General features: G+C 43.8%; 1 protein-coding gene across 5 annotated transcripts in view; it reads left to right on the forward strand.

Moving 5' to 3' along the window:
• The window catches only part of KIAA1958 (KIAA1958 ortholog), a 67938-nt gene that overhangs the window by 18324 nt on the left and 29735 nt on the right, over positions 1 to 19879 (forward strand). For 2 of the 5 annotated variants that reach the window (XM_064438358.1, XM_064438355.1), the window contains exon 2: positions 14024 to 15294. In XM_064438358.1, coding sequence (XP_064294428.1) covers positions 14136 to 15294 — 1159 coding nt within the window. In that variant the 5' untranslated portion in view covers positions 14024 to 14135. Of the gene's footprint in view, positions 1 to 3327; positions 3410 to 5454; positions 5514 to 6319; positions 15295 to 19879 lie in introns of those variants that run through there. The other 3 variants (XM_064438360.1, XM_064438356.1, XM_064438357.1) reach the window with 3 other exon arrangements.

Consider the following 19879-nt stretch of genomic DNA (forward strand, 5'->3'; position numbering starts at 1 on the left):
CCTGCTTGTAATTACTTTTATTCATCTGTTTTTATGAGCATGGATTTTGTCTAGGGCCATTTCTCATTCTAATCATGAAATGAACCACTATGAGCAGAAATGGGTAATTTTGGAAGGAATTTCCTCATTTATTTGGTGCAATAGATCCAGTACTAATGAAGCATAGCAAGAACAGACTTTAATGAAGATGTGCAATGCAACAGTGTAACAATATATGCAGCACTATATTAATGGTTTTTCTTGTACACCCCCTTCCATTTTACTTGTGGCATGATATATAGTCTTATTTTTATTTGCTCTGCAAAACATTCAGCAGTGTAAGTAGCATGTTGTTCTGAACTCCAGTTGTCCAAAGGCTACTTTTCTGTTCTTGAATCTCCAAGAGGAAGTAAGTGAGTGCTCTTGAGACTCTTGAGAGTCCTCCGTGATAGAGCTCTTCTTCCAAAGTCGTCTTTTGTGTGCCGGGCGCCAGTGCCTCTGTATGCAAAACATCAATATTCTGGGCTTTCCTTATGTTTCTTAATGTCACACCATCCCTAAATCTCCATGTTGTACATGCCAGATCTTGCACTGATGTTAATAAGAACTGTGCTTGCTTGAGAACAGGAATTTAGCTGTTTCAGCCAAAGCTTTCGAACTTGTCTGTTGAAAGCTTTGACAGGTTTTTAGGCACCGGGGGTTGGATTTTATGTATGTTTACATGCTTACAGAGACCTATGAAAATCCCACTCAGTGCTTGCCTATCCTTTTGATTACATAAATAACTCTGACAACTGGGGCCGGGGTTGACTGAGCCAGCCAAGGTCAAAGGGGCCTTTTCCACATGCATAAGTTTTAAGCCTCTCTAGCTCCAGTCCCACTGAACTCAGACCTGCAGGCTTTCAGAATGCCATGCAGAATGGCCTAGGTAGGCTCCGTCCCTCAGATCTCTGCATCACACTGTGGCCCGCTCCCCGCTTTCTCCATCAAAAGCTTCAGCAGCTCAGACTGCTCACCCTGTGGGGTTGCCAGCAACTCCTCACCTGTACGTAGGTACAGCATCACAAGGCTTTGATCTCTCTGGGCACCTTTCAGGGAACCCATCTCAGTAATCTTAACATGTAATGTGTTTTAAACCTTGGTTTAAATTTTAGAATAATCTGAATTATCATTTATGTTATGAGGCACAGCTAGAAATGTTTCCAGGGGTAACAGAAAAAATGGTGCAGAGCTGGGTGGACAATTTCTAATTTTTTTTTAGCCACTGGCTGTTGACTATACAATGTTACCCAGTATTTCTGACTAGGTTACATGTAATGCAAATCCTTGCTTTTAGTGGCTCATCTCTAGGGCAGCTTTCATATTACTGTTTTTTCTACATCATGTCAAAGTCTTGTCTAGGAACATTATTAGGGACTCAGCTGCATGTGATCTGTTATGCACAGTTGGATACAAGCCTGTTCATGGAATAATTTGCCGTCTTTGTTTCTTGTATTTTGTTCAAGTCTGTTCTGTCTTGCAACTCTTTTTTTTCCAAGTTTGTGGGTTTTGTGGGGTTTTTTTTTGTTGTTTGTTGTTTTTTTTTTAAAGAAACTGCAGGGCAGGACCTCAGTCTGATACTCGTAGTTTAATGGTAGAGATAATTGTTGATACTTACAGTACCCAAAAGTGCACTGTAAAGACAGTTTTGAAATGTTTTTCTTGCTGAGAATTAAATTCTTGAAGAATCATTTAACATCCCAAATATCTCTGTGTTTCAAAAAAAAAAAAAAAAAAAGGAAAACCTAAACCCTAAAATTCTAGTATAGAAAGTGGAGTTTTATCCTTACCCAGAAATGTTGAGTTGCTGTGACTGTTCTAATTTTCTACAGAAAACAATCCCTCTGTTTTGTGTAGATCATTGATAACATGGTTTCACTGGCACTATTTAGCCAAATAATGCATGTTTTCAATATTGCCGTAGTTGCAGTATTCCCATTTCTCTTAGTTTAGAAAAGCCCTGAAGTAAGAGAAATCCTACAAATAAAAAGTACAAACCAAATCAGGCACAGTAAAGTTTTTCATTGACAAAAGCTGCTTGCATTTGCTTGTAAGGAATAACACGGTATAGTTAATTCCACTAAGAAGATGGGATAGTTGTGTGTGCTTCACTCTTATTGTAATTCTAAAATTAGAGAGTGTACACACACTTCATTAAAGATTTTTCCAAATGTGTGGTGTGATTTCTCCATTAGAGAATGATTGTGAACTGCAAGCTGAGGCAAATGCTAGCATCCTACATACAGTATGGTTTCATATTCAGATCATCCTGAGAGACGTGTGAAGATGCAATTTTGAAACAAATTTTAATAACACAATGTAACCAAGCAATGATACATAAGCCCCCTGGTAGCTACGTAAAAGCTTGGCCATTTTCAAACAGTCAGCACTTTAAAATCTTATTGTTGATACACTTTTCAGAAATGATTTACCAGAAAATGCATTCTTTCTTTAAGAATATCCTTTGCTGAATACAGACCTAGTAAAATGAGACACGGGTGAGGTTGCCTTGAGGCTACAGTAAAACCCTCTGCCATAGAGTTCCTTGGTACAAGTGCATAGATTACTAATCCTAATGCACAGGCATCTTCTCAAGTACTACTCTGAGCTGCCCCGTTGGTTGCCTGGTGTAGCAGTGTACATCGGTGTCACCATCATGTTTACCCTGATGGTGCTATTGACGGTCTTATTGACAAAGCTCATGGAGGTGCTGTGAATGCTGGCACTGTTTCAGCAGAACTGTTCAGTTATTCAGGTGTTGGCTGGATGCAGAGCTCCTGTGCACTGTCATTTCTGCCTCCTCCCCCTCACAGCTTTTATCCCAGAGGCTCCACATCAAGTCCTAGATGTACCTGAGAGTCCCTTATTGCACAACCCAGATCTGGCAAAAGCAAACAGGGACACACTGCATTTGCTCTGGAAAGCCATGTTGCTCTTGTCACTGCCCATAGCTTGCTTGGAGTGAGGATGCCAGCTCCTGTATGAAGCATAGCTTGCAGTCATTAAAAGTGGAGGTAAGAGTTTCTAGCACTTATAAGAGACACTGGACTGAGAGAAATGGAGGAAGAAGTCTTATTCTTGTTTCCTGGAGGCTTACCTCCCTTACCACGCTTCAGCCCTGCACTGAGGGCTACGGGGTGACTTTGGGCTCTCACAAACAGTTGGAAACTCCTGGGGGAAACCTGAACCAGAAACCAAACAGCTCTAAAAGGGTTGTTTTCCAGAGCTGTAGCACACCTCTATAACTGTGTTTGAGCACAGCCTGTATATTTACACGTGACTTGCAAAGCTGTGGAAAGAGCTTCAGAGAAAAACCCATGAGCAGGCACTGCTGTATGTAGGGTTACCCACTCATGCTGAATTCATCAGCAGATGTTGGAGCCAGAGCATGGTAAGTCACCTGACCTGCTGTTTTTTGTTTTGGTTTGGTTTTTATATATTAAATTTTGGTAGACAAAATGCAAACTTAAAGCAAGAGAAACTGGCTTACTACAGGGCTCAAAGAACTCATTACTGAGCTAAAAAATGCCATCTATCAAAGGTAACAATACAAGAATTATATGAGTGTAGAGGCATATTTGAATGAGTTCTGGCTCCCCAAAGTAGAGAGATCAAAATTCACGCATCTAGGGAAGTGGCTGCAACAACGTTATTCCTTGGGCAAGTCCAAATTCATAAAATAGACATTTGGGCTTGGTTCAGTGATGACTGAGCTCAGTGGAGGCTTCACCTCGGTGGGTATTAGATCAAGCTCTCCTAAGGAAATTTGATGGTAGATAGTTTGGCTGCATCACAGCAGCTGTTTCTGTGCAGTGGTGGTCCTACCTGTATTCAAGAAATGAGCAATAATGCAGCAATAAAGATGTTAGTGCTGGAAACCTTCATTTTGACTTTGCTGTAGAAAGACACTTTATGAAAAGAACAGACTGGGTTTGAAGGAGTGGAAAAGTTCAGTGTCCAGACCCATTTCAACCTGAAAGGAAGGTAGAGCCAAATTCAAACAAGTGGTAGTTGCGCAGCTTTCCATGGGCTTATATCCAGGATGGATTTTGCCCTGATCTTCATTCTTGCTACATCCACTCCACTGTTGCTAGTGGAGAAAATGATGAGTGTAACTGAAAATGTTTGCTCTCTTCCCACTTTTGCTCTGGAGAACTTTCCACCATTGTAGGAACAAATGCTGGAGTGAATAGTGAGTAAATAATTGTTCTATAGGCTGATGGAGCATTTATGTTTTTAAAAGCAGGTTTTGAGCTGGTCAAGCTGGTGTATTTATGTTTTGAAAGTTCTATTTTATATAGAAGCATTCTTAACATATATGTCTGTTGGATCATATATAGTTGGCCATTTTTAGCTACTTCAGCAGGCAGCACTCTGAAATGTAAACGTAAATTTGATAGTAGCTCAAAGAGAGGTGAAGCAGGGCTAGCTTCATCCTAGCTTCAGGAGGAGTCATGCTTTAGTAGTTCAGTAATGCAGGACTTGGCTTGTGGGTTCAGTTCAAGGACATTTACAACTGATTGTGTTTCTCTAATTTTTAAAAGTGCATTGAAAATTGTATATATGGAAACAACCTTCTGAAAACTGGTTGGTGTCTTGATGAAGTCTTGAAAGTTCATTTCTACTCCTTTTCCCTCTCCAGGCTTAGAATTTAAGGTATAGCCAGAAATAAATCTACATATGTGCACTGAGCACACAGTTGTGTTTATTCAGTGGTACATATACATACAAAAGAACTGCCTAACAAGCCCACAACAGTTTTTCAAGGGGTTGCTTATTCATTAGATTCTGACATGAAGGGAGATGCAATTTGAGCTGGAGTGCTGAGACAGAGATGGTGACTGTGCAGAGGTGAGACAGGTAAGCTAGATTTCACTGGTGATGCAAACAGCTACAAATGCTGCCCAGCATTGCATGTTGGTGAGGTGAAACACTGAACCTGAATGCAGCTCACAGAGTGTAAGCAGAGGGGGCAATTATGTCCATGTTAGGTCCCTGCAGTTCCTCTCAGCCTGTGTCACTAACCCGGGGGCACACAATGGTCATCAGATAGTTCATCTGACAGCTTCTAAGTCCACAGAACTGCTAGTGCTAAAATTAGCTTTATTTGTCAGCCAGAAGAAACACAGCTTTTAAGCCAGGGTACAGAGTCCATCTTGTCACTAAGGTCTTCACTGCAGACCACAGTGAGAAGTGTCTGCATTAAGAAAATGAGTTATGTTTCATTGAGGCTTTAAGAGAAGGTTTCAGGGGTGCACTTGCTAAATACTGAATTGAACAAACAGGATTTCTCTGTCTTCCATATTTACACTATTCGAACACTATGTTTACACTATTCAGGGCTTTCAAAATCCGAAAATCTTTTCTGGTGCACGCTGCTTAGTTGTAAGCAGTGTGGAAGGTTAATATTTTACAGAATTATCTTAGTGCTACAGAGCTGCTGGGAAGAGCATGGCAGAACATGTCCTTTATGGGATATGTAAGGAAGATGCAAGGTAAAAAAAAAAAAAAAAAAGTGGTATAGCACTGCCAAGTGTTTTGACTTCTCTGGAGCTGGAGGTGCTCAGCAACTTTGCAGATACGTTCACGAACTGTAGAAAGCTAACCTTCCTTTCTGACGTGTTCCTTGAAAGGAAGATCCTTCCTCATCAAGAAGAAGCAGTCCTATTCATTTTGGTGCTCTTCTGTGATGATCCTGCTTGCTGCAAATGAGGACAACCAAATTAGGGTGATATTGCTGAGGACTGAAGCTCAGGAATGGGAAGCACCAGCACAGGGATAGCTTGGCAGAAGATTTGTGATAAGGAATTAATGTGTCTGAGTGGTTATCAAGAGAGTCACAGTGAGCTGGGAGGAATGGAGTGAGGAACAGGTAGGTCTGAGGAAGTTGGAATTGAGACGTTGGCATCTGGATGAGATGATCTTAGGTGATGAGATCCTGCTCAGATTTGCTGCACCATCTGTTCTGCAGCTTTTTTACCTACTTCTCTTTTTGGTGGTCTTTTGGTCCCTCTATGACCCTTCAGCCATGCTGTGCAGGAGCAAGGCTCATGTAGCTCCTATTTAGTGGGTGCTGAGGAAAAATACAAAAATAGAAGCAGTGGTGCTTGTGGCATTACATTTAGATTAAGGATTGAAGCCCCAAACTGTTCCTCAGTCCCTTCTGCTGTCAATGGATGGATCATTTCATTTTGTGAATGAGGCAGGCTATTGGTAGGCTCATAATCCTCTGGTTGTCTTCCATGTGCAAAGGCAAGGAAACCCCCAAATGCTGTCCCAGCCAAATCCTTTTTTTTCTCAGCCAGGTGGAGGAGTTTCACCAGCAAACAGGTTTTGCTGCTCTCCTTGGGCTTGCTGTGATGGCAGCTGCAGTTGAAGGCGTGCCACGCTTGGCAAGGAGGGTGTCTTCCCTGAAGACTAACGACCAGCTGAGGAGGAGCTGTGGTCTCGCGGAGCAAGTGTGACAGACAACCGTGCGGTTTTTCTGAATGGAGATCAGTACTGCTTGCCCAGAAAGATATGTGGTTATTTTTCCTTCTGCTTCCCCCTGCTCCTCCATCTCAGGAAAGCATTCTTGGTGCTGCCTCGTGGTGATAGGGGTGATAACTGTGGTTTGTTGTGGGTGGAACCCTGGCCTGCTTATTCAATAGCAGAGCTTCTACTGACTTCAGGACCGAGATACAAGCACAGAAGCTGAGACACACAAAAAGCACTTGCTACACATAACTGGTTGAATTGGTATAAAATTTGGGATGAGCCTAGAATTATGGAGGTGGAAAATTAGCATGAAGGTTTTGTTTTGTTCCTGCTGTACATCCCTGTTTATTTCTAAATCAGTTCTTACAGAGCTAAAAACATGAACAAATAGTATAAGCTGACATAATTTGGAAACAGTGATTTTGTTAAGGTGAGAGGTTGTTTTTCCCTTGAAGACACCAGCTGGAGACTGTACAAAAGTGATAAAGAAATAATGACAAATAAGCAGAGCCGGAGGAATTATTCTCTAGTTTAAGGATACATGACATTGCCAAACTATCTCACAGGCTCGCAGACCTTGCCAGAATTAGTGAGCCTTTCCTCTGTAACTTATACCCTTTTGTTTCCTGGAGAGGCATTCGATTAAAAACATGTTTTCCTAACTAAAGGGAACCATGTGCAGTTTGTGTCAGAGATGGAGGCCTGCCCCTTTCCCCCACAGTAAAGTGGGACACCTAGTTGATTCATACCTTGCCTATAAGATGTCATTATTTTCTGTGTGCTTTCTTTCTCTCCTTCTCTGCTTCTTTTTGCTTCATAGTCTTTGTTTGAAGCAGAAAGCAAATTCAATAATATTTGAGTTGACATAGAATTTTTGTACTCCTGAAGTCTAAAATTAGAGAAAATGCACTGACCTATTCCCAGCCCTTCCAGTTTGCTGGCCTGTTTTGAATGAGTGGTTGTTTATCCCAGTCCCTTGACAAGTTGGTGACATCCTCAGCAATATCAGTGAAGACATCAAAACAGTGGGGCAAAGAGGCTGAGCTTTACCTCCACTGTTAGTAGCAGTCCCCTCATATGAGATAGCAGGGAAGATAATTAGCAGTGGCATGATTTTGAGTGCTCTGTTGCATGGCTGGGGTTTCTGGCATTTGGAGAGCGATATCTGGGGCAGGCAGCAGCTCCTGCTGAGTCTGCTTCAGCCTCTTCCTTTGGGAAGGAGACATACTGCCTGCAATCCTGAACTGACAGCTAGCGAGGCCTATGGGATCGCAGCAGACCTCTGGGGACCTCAGTACTGCCCTGCCTTTTCTGACGAATGGACACTTGGACTTCTGCTGTTGTTGACATCAGTCCTTTAGCAATGCTAAGCATTTGGCTTAAGAAAGGCTAATAATAAAATGAGCCCTAATATTGTCCATTGGCTCAAATCTTGAATGGGACAGATATTTACACCATGGTGGCCAAACCTTTAATTCACAGTGCTCTTAATCTTTTAGCTCACAATTGCGTTTTCTTCCTTGTCAGTATGAAAACAAAGATCCTTCAAAATGAAGCAGTGCTTTCTCCTCAGGTGATGATGGAGTAACAGCCCAGTAAGTTTGGCTAAGGCAGAGAGGCTGAAAACAAAGAGGATTTAAAACATTCTGAGCTTCTTTTGCTAGTGTAAGAAAGCAAAGCCCAAACCACAAGGGTTTGGGAACTCTGAATGTAGAAGCAGATAAAACATTGCTTCTCCATAAACACACTAAAAGTCAGGTTTTAGCTGCTCTAAGATTAGTTTGAAATCCATGCTAAGTAAAATTAGTAAGTGCAGGGTTTTTTACACATGTCTTTTAATGTTTTAGGATTCAGGTTTTAGAGTTTTTATACAGCTGTGAGACTGGAAAGACTACTTTTTGTTATTAACAAAAGTAATTTTTACATTGTAGTCTTAGCTGAGAATCTTGCGCTTTTAGAAAATTCTCAGTAGTATCAGCCTTGAGATCATGTCCCATGGCTGTACTGTTCCCTTGAACAAGAATCAGCGTGGAAGTTCCTGAAAAGCTAATAATCAGTAGTGGTAATAGAGTTTCAAACATATATTTATGTGATGCAAGTTAGTCTCTGTCAACTTGTCTAATGTTGCCCTGGGAAGAAAATCCATTGCTAACTGCCTGTGAGTCTGTGAGAGGACAGGATCCCAACAGTTCTTGCCTTCTTTACAACAAAATGCATCTGTTGCACTCCCTGTGCTGTAGGTGGTCCAAACGCATGTTCCAGCGTGCAGACACTGCTGGAGGACACACGCTTCCCACTGTACACCTCTGCTTCATCCGATTTTTCTGTGTTCAGCTCCTTCACTGCAGCCTCATCTCTGCTGCCTCCTTTCCAGGAGGGCCACATCACAGATTTCCCCATTTGTCTTGAAGAACCTCCCAGGATGTCCTAACCAAAACTCCACTGCATCACCCTCATGCGCAAGGCGGGAAGAGAGAGGTAGCTGAGGTAGCCAGGCCTTTGCTCCCCACCAGTGTTCATTCTCTGCATGGGATAAAACAAAGGGTTGAACGTGGCCACAGCTACCAGCTGCTGTCGCTCTTGGGACTTGCCTGGTGTCAGTGCTTCTTCTCTAGGTCATAACAAAGGACCTGTTCCTACTGCTGTGTGTAAAATCAGGAAGAATTTTGTCTGCCTGAACTGTCTAAGTCTGTCAAGTCCCAGCCTAGAACACAGAAGAAGGATGCTTTTTAGAGGCTGCTATTTTTCATTACCCTTTGGTCACCAAGTGGATCTCCTATGGCAAAATCCTGGCTCTGGATACAGAAAATATTCCCCTTCCCAATCAAGTGATATTCCAGGTAACGCCTTAATGGATCTCAAGGAATGGTTTTGCAACAGTAATGCTTTCTGGCATAGTATGTATTCTGTGTACATTAGTCACTACAGTGACATGCTGCAAATGAGGTCGTAAAAGCTAAACAAGCCATAACATTGAATTCTTAATTTAGGATCCAGAGAGCTGCAGTGAATTTCCAGCACCTAGACATGCTTAACTCTCAATTAGATATTGCTAGTCTCTGAACTGCAGAGAAGTGGCTGTGGATGGTTAAAGCTTTGCTACCTGTAATGCACTTAAAATACCAGTGTTACTCACAATGAAGCTATAGCATGTTTTTGCCAGCTACTGTATGATTTCAGGGTATATGTGGTAGCAGGTTATTAAGCATGAGTCATCTTATCAAATCATGCTGGTCTGAATGAATTACTTATATAATCTTTAAAATGTAATTTAGCAAACAAGAGCAGACTTTCAGCAAGCAGCATGCTGTCTGACTGAGCAGATGAGGTCCCTCTTCAGGAAACCAGGCAGATAATGATGGATTTGCTGTGCTTTCTGCAGGGTCAGTCCCTCCCTGCCAAAGTGCATTGTCAACTTCTGCTGCAGCTGGCAAACTGAAGACACATTGCTTCTGAATAATTGATGTCTTTGGATTTTCAGTGATGCACAAACAATCCAGACTGTGGCAGTAAACCTGATCTCGTTTCCCCGTGCAGAAAATGGTTCTTCAGCCAAACCAGGCTTTATATCTTCCCAAGATACATCCCTTGTCGTGCAGGAGCTGAGCAGCTCCATGGTTTCCCATGGGTTTGCACTGATGTAGCTTCTGACTGTAGCACTGACTATATCTATCTCTTCTTTCCCCTGCTCACATTCCAGATTGTCCTCTTTGCCTTGTGTGAGTATGGTATTACTCTTCCCATCCTTTTCGTGTTTCTTCCGTGGCAGGATGCATCGTATGTCCATATCTTTGAATATACCAGTCAGCAGAAATGCAGACGCCCTAGGGGTTTTGACCCCTGTCAAGATTGACAGTGTATCTTTAAAAGGTTTAAAACAAACGACCAAATATAACAAAAAACTTATAGATGTTTAAAAGCTGTATGTTTGAAAAGGAGAGCCTTCTCCTGTGCCTAGAAAGCTTGCAAGGTTGGGACCCTACTGCATTTAGTACATTGCACAGAGGCACTGGTCATTCAAGGAGCTTTGCATTGCAGATGGTGCTGACAGATCTGTACTGTTCCTGGGGTTTCATGTGGGCAATAATAGAAGCTGGAACTTGTTGTAGCAGTTGTTCGCTGTGCATGCACCATGGCTTGAGCTACTGCAAAAACAAGCTTGATTTTCACACCGTTTTTACTCTGTTTCCTAATGATGTGCTTCTTCCTGTTTTTCCATTCTTCCCTCCATGTCATGCCTAATTTCAAAGATGTTGGAAAAATACTTAGAAGTTTGCCAAATATCTATAAATTCCCATGCTGGCCCCGTTCTTGACCCCACCATTGAGACACAGAGCCTGGGTGAGGAGGGAAGACCCATGGTGAGCCTCATGGAGGGAATTGTAGGGAGTACTTGTCTGTTCTGTTTCCAGTTTTGGTTTGCACAGGCCACCCTTTGCCTGGTGAACAAGAGTGGGTGGGAAGGGATACATAGGCTGCAAAACCATTGAAACACAGCCTCCTCACCTTCCTCGGCACAGAGCACACACAGTTACCTGCAGCTAGTCGGCAGGCGTCTTTGAAGAGCAAGTGAGTAGGCAGGTAGTAATTTGTGTTGATTTTAGGGAAAGCATTCTCTAGGGGCAGTTAGCCACTGAGTAGCTGTCTTTTTGAGCCATGACACAGTTCATTTTGCATCTAAAAATGCTTGTGTATGAGAGGGTAGGGAACAAAATGAGGTGTAACATTGGTGTGAATGCTGCATTTCAGTTTGGAAAAATCTAAAGGGCTTTTCTGCCTATATGAAAATATAAGTGAGATGAGAACAGCAGGAGCTCCAAGTCTTGCAGATAGTGTTCATAAAGGGCAGGAGGAGGAAGGTTAGGGAGAGCCTCCAACAGGCCTGCAGAAATGAGCAGAAGTTCCCAGTTACTTTTAGGTGTATGAGAAAGTTACTGGAGGTGAATGCTCTGTCATCAGGTGTATACAAAGAGAGACACTCAGACTTTGCTATCATCTGACAGTGCTGCAGTTTCCTTAGTATCCCTTGATTAACTTAATGAAAAAAATTCCATTTAGGTGATTAATAATTTAAAATATATATTTACCAAATTGAAATCATATTGAGATGTGATCCCTTGTTTGAAAAAGTGACCTCTGGCAGGTAACAGCTGGTGAGATAGGAAATGTGGATATTATTAGAGGAATATAAATGTACATTTAATCTCTTAATTTAGCTGAGCAGAACCTCAAAACATTCCTAGCCCAGCCTGCGCCCAGCAACCATGAAATGTTGAGTTGTTTGAGCTCTTTTATTACTGATCTTCTCCAGCTACTCATAACCTTCATTTTTAAAAGTAAGACAGGAGTGTAAAGACAGAGAGACTGTCCAGTTTGGTATTAATAATAGTGAGGTCCCTGGATGAGAGCTAGGTGTTGGGCTCCATCTGTGAACTGCTGGCTTTCTCACAGACCTCTGGAGTCCGAGTTACCTGGACCTGCTGAAGTCAGCTAGAGCTTCACATTTGACTTTGAACTATTTCAGCCATGGTTCTTGAGGATCTTTACAGTAGCAGGTAATAATTTTCTATCTCAGAAACAGTCTGCTGAGGGGTCCTGTATCCCAGTACTGGGATCTGCATGAAAACTGGTTTGTAACATCTTTCTCAACATGATCATCACTCTGGGATTGTACAGACATTTGACTAACAGTATCACAGTTGGTTGTGGTAAAAAAAAAAAAAAAGATTGTTATTGCAGTAGTTCAGTATTAAAATGCCTGGATAACAAGAAAATGGGTATTGACTACAGCTTAAATCTGGAAGTGTGTGGAATACAGAACATTATAAGCAAAATAAAAGTTAAAAAATAATTATGTTCCTGGGAACAACCTCCTACAGTTGATGATCTAAACAGATGATTTAGAGCAGATACAAGAGGCCAACGGCCATATACAAACTGAGCGTCTCCACTGCAACCTTAATTTTTTGTCAGGGCCCTGAGGGCACACATGAGCCTTAATAGCTCTGCCCAGCCTGCCCTGGGACTCCCACCCACCCATGGCCCAGGAGCCCCACTTCAGCTCAGCCTGGGTCTGTCAGTCCAGTGCCCAATGCCTGGGGCTGGGGCTGTCCTGGCTGCCTGGACCCCAGCCCCAGCAGTGCCCTGATGTTCGTCAAGTAGTCACCAAGCCCCATGCCATTAATTCCAGACAAACTTTACGGCCATCAGAATGAGCCATCAGCTTACATACCATCAGAAACTTACTACTCAGAGTATTTGATGTTTTGATAACAGATACCTTGGTAAACCACTCAGGGAAAAGAAAGCTACAGTCCAAGAAGTGACCTGTAAACAATTTCGGTATTTTTAGCTGAGTTATGTTACAATTCATTGCCCTTCTTTGCTTACTGAAAGAATGGTTAATCTTTAAATTTACCATATTTTTTCCTTTTCTTCATTCATTTAAATGAATGAAGCACCTCCTGCGTCATGATTCATTGTCTTCTTTATGGTGATAAAAGAAACATGGATCAGAAATACAACTGCAAGGTCTCCTAGAAAGTCCTAGTACGGAAGTCCTGAGAAGTTGAGGCTTGCAGTCTTGTGTGGGATGAGACCTTGCCTGGAAAATATCTGTGCCATGTGGGCAGGGAGCAGTTTCTGGCAAGAATATATGAATAGGTTTTGTACCTTTATGTTTGACCTGAAATATTGTAGGAGCTGTGGCCTTGACCCCAATGGTCTGTGCCTTGTGCAGTAAATTTCTAAATATCTGATGAAAAATTGCAAGTGTTTGTCCTGAACAGAATCATGATTTAGATCTGGGAAAATAGACAATATGGTACAAAAGCAAAAGTTTAACTCTCAGATCTTAAGGAAGGTTACAATTTAAACCTTACAGGTCCCTTAAGCTTCTTTTAAGCCTTTGGACAACCGATGACTCTCAGTATAGCACAGCGAAGGGTAAACTTGTTTTTTCCTTATATTGAAAACTAAAGATTCCAGCCTTCATTTTGATGCCTCTCAAATTCAGTTGGAAAGGAGATATCTGATACATTTGAGAAACATGCCTAAACGATATAAAAGGTCATAAAGTTTCATTAGGTACAGAGGGAGTGTCTGAGTTAGTGCTTGACTGCCACCCTGATGTTCAAGATTAATTGTATGTTTTAAGATTTTATTTAATTTTCACTTCCTAAGTATGAAGACACCACCTTTTGGGCTGTATTTGCATTTTGACAGAGATTTAAGTTTCAAATCATATTGCCACTGATATTGAACTGGCTTGTTTAAAAAGCAGTTTTATCTTATTTAAGTCGTGTATTGCAGGGATATGCCTTCCCTTGGGTTTAAAGGCAGATTTTCTGCAGGCAGAATGAAGAATGAGTCTGCTTAAAAGCAGGCGCTGCTTTGAGAAATGTGCTTTAGGGTGCATGCGATGAGAATGAAGTGGATTTAGCTGAGCTTATGAATGTTTCACTTGCCCGTGCAAATGTGGTCTTGCTTTGGGAGTGCTGAAGAACAGGGTTTTGCTCTCTGTTTGCAGGTGAGCAGCAAGCATGAGCTTGGCAACACGCGACCCTGAGTGTCAGGACCCTGTGATCTGAACCACGTCTTCAGCTGACTTCCCAGCGGTGAGGCGCTGTTGATCCTGTACCATGGAGGACTGCCTTCACACCTCCTCTGAAAACCTCTCCAAGCTGGTGAGCTGGGCCCATAGCCATGGGACCATCTGCAGCCTCATCCCCAACCTGAAGCACCTGCTTTCTGAGGGGGCCCACGGCAACCTGACGGCCATGTGGGGCTGTAGTGCCGGCCATGCCTACCACTGGCCCCTGGCTGCCACTTGCCGGGCCGGCTCCCAGGAGCGCGTCTGCTTCCAGGACAGCCGCAGCTTCAATTCAGACAGCCCGAGCATGCTGGGGGTGCCCTCGGAGGCACAGGCCAGTCCCCTGGAGCGCTACCCGGGCCGGCCGGGGAAGGCAAAGCTGGACTGCACCCGCACCCGTGACTCCTGTGACTTCTCCTACTGCAGTGAGCCATCAGAGCTGGGCGAGCCTGTGGAGGAGTACGAGGACGAGGCCACCCTCTTCGACATGGTCTGCGAGTCCTCCGTCACCGACGAGGACAGCGACTTCGAGCCTCACCCGCACCGGGCCCCCGCAGGCCCCCGCAAGCGGCCGGCTGTCGGCCTGCCCGCCGCCGCCCAGGCACAGTCCGCCGATGAGGGCGGCAGCGAGGTGCTGCTCAAGAAGATCAAGCAGGAGCTCCCTGAGGACTACTACATAGTGGCCAACGCGGAGCTGACAGCTGGCGCCGATGGGCCAGCCCTGGCCCTGACGCAGATGTCCAAGCCCAAGCCGCAGGCCCAGGCTGGGCCCTCCTGCCTGGGTCCCACCAGGGCGCTGCCCCAGCCGGCCGCAGGCACCGATCCTGACGCCCAGCGCCTGTCTGCCTCGCCCCCTGGCCCGCCCCGGCTGGCCACGCAGAGGCCACCCCGTGGCCCCCTGGCCTCCCCGGCACGGGGGGCAGGTGGCGGCCCTGTGGCTGCCCTGCAGGTGCCAGCCACCAGCTCCAACGCTGCCGCCACCGCCGGGAAACCCATCAGCATCCCCCTGTCAGCCCTGCAGCTGCCTGGTCAGGAGGAGCCGCCGGCTGCTGAGGAGACGCTCCCACCTGCCCCGCAGCTGGCCCCGGGTGGCGAGGCAGCCGGCTCCCCCTCAGTGAGTGCTGAGCCCGAGGTCAGCTCCAGCCAGCAGCAGCCCCACGCTGCCCCCGCTGCCACCCCCGAGGCGGCAGTGGCACAGTCCATGCCAGGTAGGATGCTGGGTGGGGGTTGAGGGGTGTCAATGTATTGAGGGTGACCCCCAGGCATGGCTTGGTGAAGCGGCAGCCCGGAAGGAGGTGTTGCATTGTATGAGGGTTGCCCCAGTCCCACCACCTTGTAAGTCAGTAGATAGAGAAATGCTCCCCAGCTTGGAAGAAGATTTGAAGACCTCAACTGAGCAAAAGCCAGGAGCACCCTGCGTGAGGAAGTGTACTGCTGCCATAGGGAAGGGGCTCTTTTTGGATAGGTTTATAGGTCTATTTTGGGTGCAGCTGTGTCATGGGAGAGGGACTGCAGCCTCTGCGCTGCATGCTCGGGGTGGGGAGGGCGTGAAACCCAGCCACACACTCTTTTGATGAACCAGAAAGAAGTGGTCTCAGCCCGCGTAACCTACAGTTGGGGGTTGCCTGTTGCCTTCACCCTGTCAGAAGAGTGATGTTTGACATGGAGAGGCAAAGGAGGGCACAGGGAGAGTGCCGGGAGAGAGGTTTGCGCTTCTATAAATCTTTATTAAATGCTTTCCCTGACCTGTAAATCAGAGCAGCCTGCAGAAACAAGAAGGTTGACCACAACCTTATCCATTAAACTGATAACACTTAAATTTTAATCCAAGAGAAAAAAATTATTTTTTCCCCTGTTCTCAATGGAAGTTCTCTTTTCCCCATGTCCTTCATTTTTTTCATCTCCCAAATTGCCAAAGCACCAAGAATTGGCACAAACAGATCAACATTATTGGGTAAAGATCATGTTAAAACAGCGTAATTCTGCTGAATGATTATCCCATGTGCAGAATAACTCAGTGTTGGCCGTAGATCTTCTGGAGGGGGAGGAAATCTGTTTCTTGAGCAGACTCGCCAGCTCCCTCAGGACCTGAGTGTAGACAGCGCTGGCTTTTCTCTTCCAGCTGGTGAGTGGTGCCATCCTGGGAGAAGGAGAGGGCAGGAGTGAGTTCTCCATCTGCTCCCTTGCTGGTTCAGCCTAGGAGTGTCTCGTCAGACAGAGCAGAGCCAAACAGTGAGGCAGAAAATAATTGCCTATATGTAGTCCCTGTGGCAGCTACTGCAAGCACTAAAAACAGTTATTTTAACAGCCTGGATGATACTTCAACCTGGACACCCTGAAACCTGATTGAACACTAGTAAATCTATTAATTGGCAAGAGCCTGCAGATCTTGTTGCCAAATAAAACAATGGGCAAACTTAAATACAGAGTTTTGCTGAGTAAAACCCCACTAAGCATTAGAAATTAGAAAGGATGATGATTGTCTTAGTTACAGCAAAGCAAATTCCTCTTTGGGACCCATTTCTGCATGGCTGTATCTTTGAGATGTTACTTTGCAGTCATGCAACATCCCTTGTGGAAATTCCCTTGCCAAACTCCATCTGGTTTAGAACCGACTCTGCTCAGCTAAGTGTGACAGATATGGGATGCCTGATGTCAATCTGAATTGCATGGTAAACCTACTTCCTCAGTTCATAGCATATCACTCCTGTATGTACTGTAGCTGGTTTTTACCAAGCTGCCCCTGCAACTTGCTCAGTCTCGGACTTGCAAGCTGGGACAACGGAATACAAAGCTACGCAGAATTTGTCCATGTAGGTGTGTGTTATCTGGGAGAGTTATTTACGTTCAACAGATTCATTAAAAAACCGAACCGTTTCAAACTGCTTTTGCCAAGTCCTCAGAAGCCAAACAAGGTCAGCAGTTGTTACTGCTTAGGGTTCAACCTTATAGGAATGGACGCAGCACCACATTTTCAGATTTGTACAGTTTCCAGAGCAGAGTTGGTCCATGTCTAGAGTCTTACTGTGAGGACAAAGTGGGATTGCATCTGGATTTACACTTACTGCATAAATCAACCCTCAAAACCTCCTAGTGCTTCTTGCATAGACAGCAATGTTATCTCAGCATGCTGGCCAAATTCCAGCTGAGTCAGTTATGCTCTCAATACTTAAATTTCTTGTATTGTTCTCAAAAAGGGTTATGCAGTTCCTCTCCTCAGCCTGGTACAGTGTTGTTGTAATACGCTGTTACTGTACTCAGAGGTAGCTGCATTTTAACTAGGGTAAAATGATTGACATACAACTAAAACTTGATACTTATGTCAGTAAAGTCTCCAATTTCCATAGAGCCTGCTCCTTTGGGAAAGAAGTGCTGGCATTAATAAATCTTCAAGTTGCAGAAAAGTGGGCAATGTTGTCAAGTGAATTTATTGCAGATGTGTAGTTCTGCACAGCAGATCTTGCAAATATAATGTGGAGGTCTGAATAAAGACTAGAGTAGGGTGATAGCTCATGTACAGTGATTTCATTAGGCTGTCTCTTAACAAAGAGCGATGTACTGGAAGTGGTGCATGATACATAAAATTTGAGCAATAGTGAACTACAATAGCATATTTATCTATCCTATGTAAAAATGTTTCTGTCCTTAAACAGACAGAAACAAAGATGAGTATAATTCTTACGTTTAAAAAGTCAGGAAATAATTATACCAAGGAGCCTAGAGCTTTTGTTGGTTTACAGACTCAGTGGATGCTTGACAAACAAACAAAGGTACAGCTGAAAGTAAGCAGGGAATTTAAATTCTGCCTTGTCCCCTACCAAATGTTGCTTATTTTTAAAATAGTATGTGAAGCCTTGCTCCTGGTCCCTTTAGAACTGGTTGAATGTTTATGAGGCTTTCAAGGACTAAGGCCTTAAATGATGTTATGATTAAATGCTGCAATTTAACCAGCAAGAAATCTTACTTTGAGTTTTAGCTTAAGTCACATATCCTTGCATTTGTATCAGGCACAGCTGATAGTTTCCATGCATGGTAATATCGTAGGTCGTGAAAGTTTGGGTGAGATTCTCCATGAAATAAAAAATCTTGATGATATATGATGATATGTGTTAGCTTAGGCCAGTTTAAGCCACATTATACTTTTGGACTAGTTTAGCTTTCAAACTTTTTTTTTTGGGGGGGGGGGGGGGGGGCCTCTTTTACTCTTTTTAATTAAATTGTGGCAACTGAATGTGTAAGCAAGGACTTTACAAAGGTATTTTCGTGTCTTAAAGGTGAAGTGGCATCTCAGTGAAGATTCAGTGAGGTTAGACAGTGATTTCTGTTGCGTTCAGGTCTCCATCTAAATATTGTGGAGTATACTGGATTATTATTGTTAAACTTCAGCCCTAATAAGTGGACATTCGTCTATGAATTTTCAGATTGTTTGTTACCACTTTATTAGCAAAGCCTTCAAGAATGTATATAGGTACTATTCAGTTGGGCTTTTTTTCCTTCTGGAAAAAATAATAGGACCTACATCTGATAGGTGAGGGATTTTTACAGTAGTAGAGAGCAGGGAATTTCTGCAATTTTGACTTCCCAAAAGCCTCTTTTGTCTTTTCCTTTTGCTAATACTCGGTCTGTTGTCTGAGAACCAGCAAGGGCAAGGTAGGTCACATTAGTGAAGATGGAAGGTGAGTAAGGAATACGATACTTTAGGTTTCAGTACATGCAACCTGGAGAAGTTAGTGACTTTTGGATGTCTGAAACAATGAATGGATAAGATTTGGTGTTATTGCAGGAGAATATAGAGGAAGGCAATGGCTCAGAGGAGGATAGATCTTATTATGTAGGAAGGCAAGTTTTGATTCTCAGAGAGATAGGACTTACTTCATAAGCAGAATTGCTGAAGTATTTTTGAAGAATACTCACTTTCCACCTGAAGACCAAGGTTGAAGATGTTCTTTAGGTTAGCAAGACATCTCTGGTCCAACGCTAGTCCAACTCTATAAATACAGGAGCAGAGAGTTCCATGAGGATCCACTAAGAAGATATCAAATCCATATGTATAAAATGTGCAGAATGCAAAGAGTAGTGAGTAGAGATGCAAAATAAAAAATTGTGTCAGTGGAGTGACTAGGGAAGTTGCTTCTGTCAGAGATGTGGCAAATCATATTCTATGGGTACCATCAAAATGTCTATCCATCGTGGAACTTGCCAGGTGGCTGGGTGATGTTTTACATGTACAGGTTTTTGCAGAGTTTGGAGGGGAAATGGGTTTTCCACAAGCACCACTTTCTTCATCAGCGTGCTGCACACTGTCGGATGGTATCAGTGATTGAACGCATGCCATGATGGATGGTGCCCTGGTCTGTGCTGAAGGCAGTACTTAACCTTCCTGACTCTGATGTCTCTGCTCTGAGCTCCTCCCTGTTCTTTTCTGTGGCTGGTATGTCAGGATCCAAGATCAGTGCCTGGTGGTCAGCTTAGGCTGGTGACTTGGGCAAAGACCTAGTTCTGGTCCTGTGCCCTCATGACAGGAAGGTGAGAGCAAGGATCACAGCCTTTCACGAGTGGCACCTAACGTGGGTTGACTCTCGCTCTGCTTGCAGTATGGACATCCCTGTCAGCTCCAGGTGTTCATACAATGTCTTTATCTGAATATGACCACTATAAAATGCAGTGATCATTAAAAAATGCATGTATCAAACGCTGTTGATATGCAGCTTTTAGGTGGAATATTTTCAAGTATTTTTCTGCAATCAAAAGAGCTAGGACCTCTCCTCTCCCCCTATCTTCCCTCCTTCCCCC

Source organism: Phalacrocorax carbo, chromosome Z (genome assembly GCF_963921805.1).
Source record: "Phalacrocorax carbo chromosome Z, bPhaCar2.1, whole genome shotgun sequence".
Classification (NCBI taxonomy): Eukaryota; Metazoa; Chordata; class Aves; order Suliformes; family Phalacrocoracidae; genus Phalacrocorax; species Phalacrocorax carbo.